The sequence below is a fragment of the Prosopis cineraria genome, unplaced genomic scaffold, assembly GCF_029017545.1.
Source record: "Prosopis cineraria cultivar Desert tree isolate PC_DT_omini unplaced genomic scaffold, ASM2901754v1 PC15, whole genome shotgun sequence".
Taxonomy (NCBI): Eukaryota; Viridiplantae; Streptophyta; class Magnoliopsida; order Fabales; family Fabaceae; genus Prosopis; species Prosopis cineraria.
In genome coordinates, this window is record NW_026555346.1 from 1123133 (window position 1) to 1137503 (window position 14371).

Consider the following 14371-nt stretch of genomic DNA (forward strand, 5'->3'; position numbering starts at 1 on the left):
ATTTGGAAATCTTCAAGCAAATGTCACTGATGGCTATGCAGGGTCGCTCTTTTTAACTACACCTCGTTTCCAGGTTGAAACGCTCATGCAACAATATACAGAGTGCTGCTCACGTCATGTAGTGCATCAAGTTTGTTGCCCCCCCCCCCCCCCTCTTTATCTGGAAGACAAAAACCAGGGTCTGACCCCTCTTCTGGTGCCCCAAAGAAAAAAAAAAAAAAAAAACTCAATTGGTCGTTTGCCCTCCCAAATTAGTTATTAAATGTACTTGACTTCAGTATGCCGCATATGTTATTGACTGAGAGAAGCCACTGTGGAACATAGCAAGTATTTCAACGTGATAAATCAACTATTAGGGTTTGGATTCTGAGAGAGGTGTTCATAATCGTGCCTCCTTGAACATGATGATCTCTAATAGAAGTATACTTGTGAAAAATTAGAAAATCAACTATAAATCCATTACAGGCTGGCTAAATTGTTGAACGCATTTAAATAGAAAAACTGAACTCTGTTTAACATTAAAAAATGTAGAGGAATATTTTTCATATCAATTAATTTTTTTAATCCCTTATTTTAATTACTGATTACATTGTCTTTCTTGTTTTATTTGATGTAAAAAAAAAAAAGCTGTCATTTATGTTAACTAAGCAAAAATCAATAAACGTAGTTTTTTATTGGTACAAAAGCGAAGAAAGTTTTGTATGAAAGCCCAAGCCCCATTTGCTTTCCGCCCATCGCAAGCCCAATCAATGCCTGAACTAGCGTGCTGGAGTGAACCGACCACGGTGTTTTGGCGGGAAAAGGACATTAAAAGCTCCATTTGGCGGGAATGTTGGTTATCAGCCTCCGTTTGGCAGTGGGAGTAATTGACAAGTCAGAAGGCCCAGAACTCAGAAATGGTAGGTCCGGCGTACGATTTTCTGGTTAACCCTCTCGGTGCTGTGAGAATAACATTCGAGAAGGCGATCGCGTTAGGGTCAGACCCTGCCTCTCTTGACGGCAAGGATTGGGGCGCTAACGATCTCTTCCGCCACTTCCTCCTTGATCAGGGTGGTCTCTCTCAGGTTAAGTCCACCCAACTCTTTTTGGCCTTAATCGTATTTGATAAGTTTTCCTTTTCTCTCCTTAATCTATTGGTGATGTTATGTTTAGAACCACATTTTGGCTTGTTTTAAATAATCAGGAGTTAGTTCGTCAGTTGCATTTTGGTTTTTGAGAAGTTAGTTGTCAATTTAATGGCACATCAGTTTTCTTATTTAGATAATAAATCACAGTGGTTTTCTTTTGGTAGATGTGCCTGCTCTAATATATTGAATATTCATTAAAATTTTCCGCGGGTATGTGCATTTTAGGTTCCGGTTCTGACTCCTGCCACAGTCAGATGGGCACAACCCAATACTCTAGTTCGATTCCTTGGAATGATACAGGACATGCTTGGAAATGAATTTTATGTTGGGGCCTATAAGGTATTTCTATCTGTGATCTGCGCAGATTTGGGTATCAACTTCAAGCATTAAGTTTTGTACTGACAAACATACGTCTGTGTTTTTAATTAAAGGATGGTTCAGTGTAGAGGACCAACAAGTTTGCGGATGTTTTACATTGTCCTATGAGCTCCTAGGCAGATCCGCGAATCCGGGAACGCCGGCTACTATACTGTGTTCCAGTGAGTCGTTTAGAATTACGACATTCTTGACACCTATGACATGAACGCGCCCGCGGGGACGAGAGAGAGGAAAATGAACAGAGTCTTTTATTTCACCTAACTCATGCGTACAATGCTCTGTTATGTACATTAGTCAAGAACTACTTTAGAACTAACTCTAATTAAGTATCTGAAGAAAAGCTATCCTTTTTCTCTCAATACTCATCAACCTATATTCTTACAGTGTCCAATTCTAGCACTTTAGCTCAAGCACATGAAAAATTTGGTGGTGTGTTACTTGTGTAGTCTCATTCATTGACAAGTTCAATTCTCCATTTTCAGTTATCATTCTGAGAAGTGGAGAAAATATGCAAATGCACGAGTGAGGACTGTGGAGAAATCTCATGACTTGCCTAATGAGTTAACTTTTAAATTTACTTATTTATTTTTCTCTTTATCAGGTCCCAGGACTGAATGCGTGGGCCGAAGTTTCATCAGAAGCATTTAAGAATAAATTAATGGACTGGGCATCCCAACAAAGGGAAAAGCGGTGGAGAGTAGGTCATGAGTCTACTGATTGCGAGCAGATGCCTGTATTTTCTGGCCTCATGTTCTCTCGTATTTTGTGTTTTGATTCAATTTACTGTCCACGAACTATCATCATAATTATTTGAGTAGGGAAAGGTCACTGCGATATTGACTTTTGACTTTTTTTTATACGGGTGTTTCACCTATTTATGATTTTGGACTAAAATGCAAACACTAACAAGTAATACCTGGGTATTGTATTTTCATCTTTCTCAGTTCTCATTAGCTGAATTTATTCGCAGGTTTTTGATATCGAGGTTCAAGGTTCTCCAAATACCAAAAAAATGGTACATAGAATTTTCATCATGTTCCTGATTTTATTTTCTGGAAAATAATCATTCAAGATTTTCTCCTTAATCGATTGCTTAAAGTGATTGGAACACAAGTTTGCTAATCTTAGTTGTTCACTTGTTTGCTTATAACGTTTTATTTTCAAATTATAAATACTAAGGTTAGGTGCAGTCTTAATAATTTGTTTGCCTTGGGGTAAAGTGCCATGTAAAACTGGAAGTCTGCCAGAATTTTATTTAGACGAAAAGGCTGTGATGTCTATGATATCAGTGTAGTCAAAAACTTGATTGAGATTTTAAGTTACAGCAACGGTAACAATTAATGGTGCAATTTTTATGTTGGTCCTTTTGTGATTTGATCTTCCATGCTTCAGAGAGCAGATGAACAGGCTTCCCATGCTTCTGAATCTTGGGACCTGTGCTTGAGGCTTCTGGCTCTAATCTAAGTTTGGGGCCTAATCTTGATGGCAATTTACCTCCTTGTCTTGTGAAGGTAAAAAGTAGTCTCCTTTCTCTGTCTTATGGGAATTGTTTTTAATATTGACCTGAGATTTATTCATTGTTGTTTCCAATTCTTCATATTATCATATTATCATAATTCTCTTTAATTTTCTCCCTCCCTTTGTCATGCCAGATATATGAGTGTCCAGAGTCTGACTAAAAGCTGAATGATGTTTTCGAGTTTACTGGTGTGCTTTCTTTTGATACTGAGCTTCAAGTGGACAATGATGATCATGATTCTTCAATTGGGTTTTCTGAAGATCTGATGCCCCATTTACCCGCCATCAAGGTAAATTTACCTTTGTATATTCACAGGGTCTGAATTTACTTTTGGCAACATTGACTGTGGTTTTTTGAGCAAGTTCTTTTCTTTGTTTTTTTTTTTTTGTTCCCATGGTTTAGGTACCATATGTTCATTGTACTATTCACAGGAAACTTGCAGCTAAGGACTTCCTTCATAATAACCCCATTATAGGGGTGGTTTTCATGTGTACCTAAGTACAATCTTTTAAGAACTAACTTCCATTTATTTCATCTTCTGCATCAATGATGTTTTTAACATTCAATGAATTGGGAGTTTTAAATTTTAATCGTATATTTGGCATCTCGAATTGTTTCTCTCTAATTCTATTCTAGTGTAATACATTGATTACAAACACCATTCTGAATAAACCCTGTCTCTGATCTCCCAGCTGAAACCTAATGATTAAAGAGATAAGGAATGCTTTGTTAAGATATCTCGCATCTGTTCTCGGAAATGATGGTTTAGCTGCTCATTTCATGTTGCTGCCTCTCCTATCTAGGGTATGCAGTTTTAAACTTCACATTTTTCAGTTTTATGCCCATGTAAATGCTGCATTTATTGATTTGTTTTTCTATCCTTTACGTAATTCACTTCTCTTCTCCTAACTCATATCTAACATGTTTGCTTCCCACTCCAATCCTAATAACAGTCTTGAAACTTTTTGTATGATGGACTGTTCTTGACCAGGTGCATGCTAGAGTAGACACAGTTGATGTGGGCAAGCTTTCTCTGAATCTTAGTTGTTTTAGCAAAGAAATAGTGTCTGTATTTGGAAATCAACTTACCACTACTATCAAGCATCTCTTGCCTTTCAGTTTTAGTATACTTCTTACAGTGGACTATCTGAACACTGCTTCACTCGCACCAAGAAAGGATTATGATAACAACAGGTGATCATGATTTATAATATTTCTGAATGAGGCACTTCTAATTACATTTATGTTTACAAGTTTTAGTGTTGAATGTTATGATGCAGATTGGCAACTGGAGTTCTGCAGCTAGCTGAAGGTTCACACATAATTTTTGATGAGACAAAATTGGAAGCTGGAACCCTCAACTCTGTAGGTGTGGAGAATGCAAGGTTGCTGAAAAGTTTCGTGGAGTTGCAGCAGGTGAGTTTTTTTTTTTTTTTTTTGGGTCCCCTATATTTGACGACTGTTCACTAATAATGTTGCCTAATGAATCTACACCTATGAGATGCAAATTACCGTGCTATTCACAACTGCTGAAAGCCACTACTATATTTCTCTATGCATCACAATGTAAGATCAACCCGCTGATTCTTCGAAATGCCATTGTTTTCGTTTGAAATTTCATTTTTCAATGTGGAAGTATAGAAGCCGACATATGGGTAGTTCATGTTTCACGTGGAATATGATTTCAAGTACTATAAAATGGAAATGGCAGCTGATGTCCAACTGTTAGTTCTATCCGAGGGGAAATCAAATATCTTGCCAGCTGATGTAATCGTACCTTTTCGACCTTCTGCAGTAAACCATTCTGAAGCTATAGTTGCTGAATCTGTGGAAGCTTGGAGGTGGTATTTGGCCACTGTTAGACTGCTGCGACATTCTATCGAATCAGAAATGCAAAAGGTGTACGAGTCCTGCTGACTACAGTTTTGATGAACCAGGCTCCTTTTAAGACAGTCTGGTCAACAATTTAGGTTAGTCTTTGATGCATGCAATTTTAAAACACATCGCAAGTATATGGATTTAACGTAGTATAATAAATCAAGGTTGTCTCACAAGAAACTAATTAAAAGGAATTAGCACAAGCGAAAGTTGTTTCATCTCAATTAAATTTTCCAATCAAAGAATGAAGTTTTTGTTAAATTTAAGAATACAAAATAAATAAAATTAAAGCTAAAGAATAAATCCAAATTAAGGTAAACAATTTAAGAGCATCCTAGTAATTATAATCCTCTTTTAACACTTTTCAATTCAATTTCTCCTAATAATTACATTTAATTTAACTTTAAAATTAAGGTTTTAAGTTAGATTATGCATCTACCAATTACAAATCCCGTAGCTATTCTGTAATGTCTCAAGCAAGGCTTATCCAATTATGCACATGTTTTAAATGATAACTTAAGTCTCTGGAATATATGTCTATTTTAAGTGCAAATTAGATTTAATTTAATCCTAAGTTGCTTAATACATGGTCCATTTGAGATTCTATTTTGTGGAAGGTGGAAATGAAGATTCACACACACCAAAGTTGGCCACCAATAGTATGAGAACAAAATAAACCTTATTAAGTATTAACTTGTTTATTAAAATTGCAAAAAAAAAAAAATCTATCTACAAAACATTGAAGGTTCATGGAATTCCTAAGGATAAAAGAAAAATTAGCCACTTATAGCTTTAAATGTAAAAAAGAAATCAAATTCAATTCAAAGATTAAAAAGCATATGGAAAAGAATGGGAGAGCTTCATAATATTTGATCAAGAACCACTCAGTTGTCTCCTCAATCATCAAGAACACCTCTCGAACTTTGATCTCAATTCCAAAATTGCCTTCTCAATTTTAGATTTATACTCGAATAATCTCAAAAGTTTGCTAGGACTTTATTTATATCTTTTTCTTACCCCATTTGGCTTCCCATTTTCGTCTTATCTCATCTGATTTGATAAGATATTAAATTTTGCATGTGGATTTTTATTAAAATTCTGCCACATTTGCTGTATGTTTGCGCGTGGTCGTATCTTTTAGTCCCATGAACGCACGATATATACTTTACTGATAGTAAAATTTAATTTGCCAATATATAAAACCATATAAATTAGGTTTACGTGCATAAACTTGCGCAAGAATTAAGATTCAAACTCCAACAATTTGTTTAAATGATAATAAATCTCTATCACGTATATCAACTTGGTTTGTTAAAAAAATTAAATAACAAATTGATCATAGAATGATCAAAATTACTTTAAACTATACAAATGATTTTAATAAAAATTAAAAATAAAATAAATGATTCCACTAAAAATATAAGATTAAAAAAGCTTCAAATAAAAGTCTAAAAAAAAAATTGTTCATAATACTTAAATTATTCTAACATCTCAATGACCTATTGTGCCAAACTTTCATACTCTCATTGTCAACTTCACTTTTTCTATTATTTTAAATTTAAAGTTCTAAATTCAATTATACTCCTTTTTCCTCCTAACAAATTTTGCACTCTAACATTTTACTTAGGTCTAGATAACTGACATCTTTTTCTCACTCCTTGTTCCTCTTTCCTTATTTTTCGCTCAGTTAGTTAATATATTAGTATGGGCAAATTAAAACCCAATTTATATTCACAAAAGCTATTACAAAATTGAGTGGGGGCAATTGCCCACCCTCAAATATATGTACGTCTGCCACTGCATGTAGTTGAACATCGAAGGGGCAGTCTCCCCGAGCTTCTCCACGCGTGGTTGATTGTCGATGCTCCTTGTGTCCTTGCGCGGAGAAATCTTCTTCACCCTGTCCCTGTCTCCTTGCGCGTATGTGTTTCCTAGAGACGATTGTCCTCGTGCTAGTTACGCCCATGCACGGCAAGGACTCAATTCTTCTCTTGTTCATGAGTGGAGACTGATTTTTGGGCCTGATGGTTGGGCCTTGACCTTCATCTGGCTGTTTTAGGTCTCTTTTTTTCTTCTTTTTCCTTCTTTTCCTGAAAACACCTTAAATTCTTTAAGCAGGAATTTTATTATTCTTTTCCTCTAAAATTGTATCAAAATAACCAACTAAATAGGTCAATTATAACAATAAATTAATGTAAAATTCCCGCTTATCAGTCTTGCTCTTGGCTGTTAGCATACAGAGCCAATCACTAGGTCGCAGCTGCATTCATTAATGTGATTCATAATTTATATCTAATTGAAGAGGTTTATGGGGTAGCTCCCTTATAGAATTAACAGTAAAGCACTATGCCGATTGATCTAATACCCTCACCATTATCAGGATTCCCCAATTTGCTTGACAAATACATGAAGAGCATAGTTTATTTTTATGGCGAGATCGCATAGGAATCCTTTAGTTTCAATTTCAGGTGGTAGAAAATGATTTAGTTGTGGCAAGACAAGCAGACAGGAGCTTGAATCCCCAAGATTTTAGCAGTTTACTGACTGATAGTTTTAATTGCATTGCTGTTTGTTTTTGCATTACAACGATACGAACTGTCGTGTTTTTATTTTCTTCACTCTCTAGATGGCTAACAATGGGCCGCCTTGTGTCCTTGAGCTTTGGTGAGACCAGCCTATCACTAGAACATTGGCAAACGATCAAGGAACTCAAGAGGCTCCGCAAGGAGAGGTTGAAGTGCAAATTTTGAATGGGCTCTCAAACCAGAGTCAAGTTTATGGCTTTGTATCGTTAGTTCCTTGAACAGATTCTGGCAACCGGCTTTAGATTGGTTCAACGAGTCTGTTGTGTTGGATCTGACAACAAGAATTGTTCAGCTGGTTGCTGGCCCACACCAACATAATGTCTATACTGGATTCACGGCTGTAAATTTGATTGAGGTTGCATCTTCATTCAAATAAAGTGTTGCTTTCAGTAAATAAGAGTACCCCCCCCCCCCCACAAAAGAAAAAAAAAAAAAACAGGAAAGCATTGAGTTGAATTTCAGTTTGATCCTATCTTTTGACCACAAAAACATGCAAGACTTCATGAAAATACAAAAATGGTAGAAAGAATCCAAGTATTGCAGATCGGGCAATTAAAACTATGACAATAGCCATTTAACCAATAAGGATTTTCTCTTGCAATATCAAAATGAAATACTAACGACTTAAATGAAGCCACGATCATTTAAAAATCAAAGTCAGTTACCGATTACACTGATTGTGGGTAAGCATATCTGATATTTTCCCCCTCAAAATGTCACCTTCAATTTGAAGATTTTTTTGTATATAATTTTTTTTTAAAAAAAAAACAAAGTATATGGTCTAAAGTTCAAACATGTTCATTTAATAAGAAATTCAACACCAAAGGTTGGCTTAGATATTTGGTAGGAGGTTAATTTATCAGCACAAACCGGGTATATAGTGCCCTCTGCAGGTTCATGTTTTACCTATATATATATATATATATGATTTAACTATTCTTTTATTTTAAAAAAGTATACATTGGTAGATAGAATTATTTTTAAATTTATTACTTGAGTGTGACATAAATAGTAGTGGTTTGAGCTTCTTAAATATCATTTCAAAATTCAATTTATAGAAAGCATTATTTAGGAATTGACAATTCCTTAAATAACATTCAAATTTATTGAGGTGACTATTAGCTTTGGAAAAAAAAAAGTATTACTTCTAAATTTTAATTATAATAGGCTACGTACAAACTTTAAAAAATCTTCCAAATTCAACACGAACATGCGTGATGCGTCGATGTGGAAAATGCAATAGGAATTAAAAAAAATATATTCGACTGGGGACAAAAAATGCTGTTAGTTTAGGATCTGCTGACTTAGAGCGCAATCTCGCTTTCTATTGTAGGTGTCATGTCGTTGGATTCGGTGCATGCTACTTGAGACATTAAACAAAAGAAATATTTTCACTAAAAAAAAAAAAGAATTGAAAGGGCGGATCATATGCTGTGGTAGTGTCATAGGAGGACTGTTTGGCCTTGCTGCTTCACCGTCGCATACCAAAACGCCACTCAGAATTAAATTAGATATAAAATCGTGATTAATTGTAAGCCTCTGAATATCCGTGCAAGTAGCATTAGTCTTATAATCATTTTCCTAATTAAACTTGAGAAAACAAACTACTTAGGTCCCTCAATTCCATCAAGTATGGAAAGGCGGAACACAATGTGGTTGGTTACCCTTCTTGAGTAGGGTATGGCGAGTTTTCTTTGGATGTGATAGGCTAAAATAGTTTATTTTTAGTATTTATGCAATTATCAGTATTCAGTATACTTGCTTTGATTTGCATAATTAAATTTTATACCATATTTGAGTGGAAATCATTTACTCCATTCTTGGGTAATTATAGTAAGTAGCTTTCCTTTTTTGATCTGCTAGTTGCTACTATTAAAAAGAAAAGCATCATGACATTGGTATAAGGAGGCCCAAAGATATTTCAGGGACGAAAAAATTCCAGTCCCTGCGCTTGAAGCAACAAATAAGCCATGACATGGTAAGATTGAATGCAAAAGCAAAACGAAAAAAGTGCTGCATATAACATAATACAAATGGGCCTAGCGGGCGCCTATAGCTACCACAGCATCAGCCATTAGAGGCCACATCGGTATCTTCGCATTTTCCTATTCTAAGAAAGAAACAATGCCCAATTTTACATGTAGAATAAGACGATGAGGAGCTCCTAAAATTGTCCGCCCTCAAAGGTCTGACCAAATTGCCAGTTAGCAGGTACGACGTTGTTGCTAGTAACGGTTCTGCCATTACTAGTAGTGACCTTGAACGAGAGACTCTGTCCATTCAGGTACGAGTTGCTCTGCCAGTTCTGCCCCCAGTTTCTTGACATGGATTGCCACCCCGTCTTTGACCCCATGATCGACACCGCGTGTACATCGCCTGCTCCTCCCACATTTGAAATCAAAACCAGATTGAAATACGAATGCCCATTGATCGTGAATCTGATCCCTCCTTTCTTCACACACGACACTCTGTTTTGACCCCCAACGCAAGCAAGCAACCACGTTAGTGAATATAAGAAATCAAAAGGCATGTTTATTTGGCAGCATATATTTACCTTCTGAAAGAAATGGGAACAATGCCAGCTCTGTACTGAGCAATCTTTAAGAAAGCCGGCTCGGCGAGATCAAAGTGCTGGAGAGGAGGGTTGCACCACCCACCATTGTCATTGGACAGACCATAGTTAGGAGGACAGAAGTTGGTGGCACTGACGGTTATGACGCCGGGGAGGCACCATTTGGGGTCGTTGTCGCATCGCATCTCGAAGCAAGACCCACAGCTGAGGCCACTGTTGAACAGAGCAGTGCTTAATGCTGCCGTGTTTGTCCCGTAGCCTTGGCTGTATAAATTGCCATACCCACAAGCTCCCCCTGCAACGCCAGTAAGAATAACATCATGAGAAGGGGAAGGAATCCAGTTCTTTTGTTGATGGTTCGAGCACTGGTGCGTGAAAAAGGCCCGGTCTTGTCCACAGTGATGCATGGTGGTGGTGTCACTTGTCAGGCTCAAAAGAAATGAAATGATTGTTGTAACTTCTTGTGCACTTTTCAACCTTCCGTGACCATTGTATTACAACTTACCCATTGTGCCGGACGCATCTCCGCCGCCATAAAATGTGGCGTGGCCACTTTGCCAACCTCCGCTGTCACCCAAAGTGCTCTGAAGATGAAGAATGAAGAAAATAGCAGAGATGGCAGACAAGGGTGAAAGAGCCATTGTGGGTGAGGGGATGCTACTTGGAGACGGGGTTTGAGTGCTAGGCAAAGGGTTGTTCGGTTATATAGGAAACGTGAGTTGACTGTGGGTGACAGGGACAGAACATTCGCCCTTGGAGGCGATGCGAGCAGAGGATCAGGGCGCACATGCACGTACCAACTTCTTGAGCTGCGGCCCCACCTGGCACATGCGTTTCTTAATCCCTCTTTTCCATGCTGATCAACATTACTTTGGGGTTTTCTACTCCATAATCGCCTCAAATCACGGAATCAACCTGCACTAGAGAGCCCACTAATTGCATTTGCCCTGCGAGTGCTGTTGTGTTGCGATTTCACGTGTGTCCCCTGCCGAGTTTTAGAATCACAAGATGTTTTTCCTTGAAGCTAAAAAGCTGTATTGCCATGATAACCAAACCCCCAGAAAGGAAGACAAGCCACGTCTCTTTCTATCCCTTTTGAATGATCTCCATTTACGATTTCCCACTCCCTCATAATCTTTGTTCGTATTTTTTCCTGTCGGCAGCTGTAATGTATGTGACCCAACCTTTACTGGTTTTCTGATCAGCAAAATATAAAATGGAAAACCTCGTCAAATTTATCTCTTAAATTATTTAATTCAATGATTTACTGTCTAATTTATTTTTTTAAAAAAAATGCTGCAATCACAACGCCAGAATGCTTATAAAATATTAGGAAGAATGGCAGTGGGAGCTCAAAGGAATATAGCAGTGAGAGTCAAAACAACTGAAAGTTTATCTATACAAAAGTAAATCGGTGAAACTATACTTATAAATAGACAAGTGTCAAGTTGTGTTCATCCCCTCATTGTTATTTTTCTTCTCTAAAAACTCTCACTGCCGTTCTTCCAAAATATCAGCGGAGAGCGTTGGCATCGATACAATGAACTAGTATTACAGGTATTAAAACGTACCAGAGATACTGGATTAACAAGAATTATGTGAATTCAAAAAATAAAAATTAATACAATACAAAGTGATTTTAGAACCATTAGATTCTTGTGAAAAACAAGATGTATATAAAAATGGGAAGGGGAGAGTATTAAAATTCAGGAGGCATGGTGAGAAAACGGAGAGGCAAATCGAAAGGGGGGCCCTACCATGTTGCCATCACATGCAAACTGCCGCTCTTGCCGCTTTATTTCAGTTCACGCGTCCTTTTCACCCACCTTCACGATTCTCTTCCTCTCTCATCCATGATGATGGAGGACAAAACCAGAGGTGAAAATCTCTGAGAAAGTGATTGGGATGATTCCACTGCATGAAGACACCACTGACGTCCCTTTCGAATCACCGAAAGAACGTGCATGCTTGAATATGTATGTTGTTGGGAAATAGGAACCATGAACGAGGTGAAGCAATCCGCTGCGATAGAAGAGGCCCGTCCACGAAAGAAGACATTCCCATTTTAAAAACAAACCAGATTGCATTAATTAGGATGGCGATTGAATTACATTAATGAGACTGGTGCTGCTCGTGATGCGTGCTAGTCTTGCCACGCACACCTCCACTCTGTGCCCACAAATCCTGAATACAGTCACTTTGACTCTCACTTTGCTTGTTCCGCGTTGTGAACGCCTATAGTTCAGAATAAACGGTGACCGCCATTACTAGTCAAACCCGAGTCCACTCCGCCTTTCGATTTTGACTCGAGTCCAGCCCAATGGATCTCGCCAGACTCTAAATCCAAGAGAAGCCGCGCCATTACTTTTCTCCACTTTCCTGATTTCCTCCCCTTTTCTCGTGCCCTCCCATTCCCATCTTAATTATCACATTATTTTTATCCCATTAAAATTTAATATTTTATAAGATTATCACTAAATTGCCAAATGACTTTTCCACTAAAATTCTAAATCGTTCGATCCAAATTTTGATACATTGAAATCATTTCTATATTTTTATTTGTTTACTATTTTAACAATAATTTCATAAAAGAAAAATTAATCTGGGAGTCCTAATAATTTTATCAAATTTTAAACCAGGTTTCTCTATTTTTTTTTTTATTGGGGCCTTGTAATTCCCACCGTTAATGGCAATGGTCCTTCTGTCCAAATGCCATTCACTATGCTGATAGAGGATGACTGGCGTTGAAGAAGCCACGCGTGACCCCAATTTGTTTCCATACTTGCATTCTATCTCCATCCTAGTGTAGATGGTCAAGGGCTCTTCTCTCAAAGTTCGACGACACCGATGATGTCGAGAACGAGAAGAAGGGCTCCGCCAACGTCGATGCTCTCATCATTCGGTCCCATGTTGTCCTCCAAGGCGAGATCATGGACACTCACATCGACAGCTCCTTCAAAATCCCTCTAACATCTCCGTTATCTGACACTCTATCTCGTATAGGCATCAACCTCTTTATCTCGAGCTTCTTCGTTCTCTTACATGGGTTCTTGAACTTGTTATAGATTCAAGATTGTGCAGAAGCACAGTTACAATGAGAAGAAAGAGAAGCACAAAGAAAAAGAAAAATAGGAATGGAGAAAGGAGTGAAAGAGAGGCATGGGAAGAGAGAATCACAGAGCTCTTGCTTTGGGAAAGAGTAAGTCTGGAAAAAAAACAAAATTGTCCGTTTGTGTTTTTTTAAATCATCCTATGTCAGCATGCATTGACGCCGTTAGGAGCACTGATTAACGGAGGGACTATAGTCTTCAATTGTAGAAACTTTTAGGATCTAGTAAGGGGGGGGGTGGGAATTAGAGGGACTTAGATTGATAAAATTATAGGGACTGGCAGATTACCTTTTGTTTTCATAAAATATAAAGTCTGAATCATTTTAACAATAATTTCATAAATTTAACCGGTGGCCGTGCCTAAAATGAACGATGGAAGCAAGCCGTTCTTCCACGATCCACGAAATCCATGTTGCTGGCATCATTGGAAAAATGTCCACCCCACGACCTTTGGTGACAAGAGAATGAGGAATGTTTGGACTGGGCTGGCCCATCCGAAGCAGGGGAAATTAATTAATATTTTCTCAACCCTCCAAACAAAATAATAATAATAATAATAATACCCATCATCATTGATCAATCAAAACTGTAGTGTAAATTATAACATTTATTTTTTTAAGGGCATATGAAATAGACTTTATTGACAGTAAATATTATTTTCCTCAAAAATACAGAAAGGCAAAGAGTAAATTTTCAACTAAGTTACTACATACATAACATAATATTCATAATGGAAGGCAGATTTAATTATTTTGAGATCTCCGTCACTTAGTTCTTGAATACTTCATTAAGCTATCAAGTTAGATGGTATTGGTCATGATAATATTAATTAATATAAAACATAAAATTTATAAGCAGTTGTATCATATGCAAGCTTTCAACAATACAAATTCTCTCAGAATTCATGCATCTACACGTTTCAGTTGGGTTTAAATATTAGAAAAAAAAAATAAGTAAAATATTTGTTATGAAATGAGCTTTATACATTAGAAAATACACGGTTATCCTATAAATTCAGCGATGTGATAGGAAAACGTAGTGGCGTATGCGTAGGGCACGTGGGGATATTGAAAAAAATAGGCCGAGTCTGTCGATCATTTGGAAAACCTCTACAAGGCTTTAACGTTGAAGCTTGAACCTTGAAACACGGACAGCTATCTCCGGAAAACATGGTTTAGGTTAGCTTCCTGTGAAGTTACTTA

General features: G+C 37.3%; 1 protein-coding gene and 1 pseudogene across 1 annotated transcript; one reads left to right on the forward strand and one right to left on the reverse strand.

Annotated features, from left to right (window-relative positions):
* Window positions 1-142: 142 nt before the first annotated feature.
* LOC129294521 (mini-chromosome maintenance complex-binding protein-like) lies at window positions 143-7948 on the forward strand (annotated as a pseudogene).
* A 1440-nt stretch (window positions 7949-9388) lies between these two features.
* LOC129294810 (expansin-A8-like) lies at window positions 9389-10739 on the reverse strand. Its single transcript, XM_054933309.1, has 3 exons — window positions 10565-10739; window positions 10042-10354; window positions 9389-9955 (listed from the first exon to the last, which is right to left on the reverse strand). The coding sequence occupies exons 1-3, from the start codon at window positions 10698-10700 to the stop codon at window positions 9652-9654; spliced, it is 753 nt and encodes a 250-aa protein (XP_054789284.1). The 5' UTR covers window positions 10701-10739; the 3' UTR covers window positions 9389-9651.
* Between the last annotated feature and the right edge of the window lie 3632 nt (window positions 10740-14371).

Excerpts from the sequence above, each read along its gene's own strand:
- LOC129294810 (XM_054933309.1), bottom strand. The coding sequence starts at position 10,700 with ATGGCTCTTTCACCCTTGTCTGCCATCTCTGCTATTTTCTTCATTCTT. Across the intron at positions 10,355-10,564 it reads AGATGCGTCCGGCACAATGG|GGGGAGCTTGTGGGTATGGC; the intron begins GTAAGTTGTAAT and ends CTGGCGTTGCAG. Across the intron at positions 9,956-10,041 it reads GTTCCCATTTCTTTCAGAAG|AGTGTCGTGTGTGAAGAAAG; the intron begins GTAAATATATGC and ends GGGTCAAAACAG.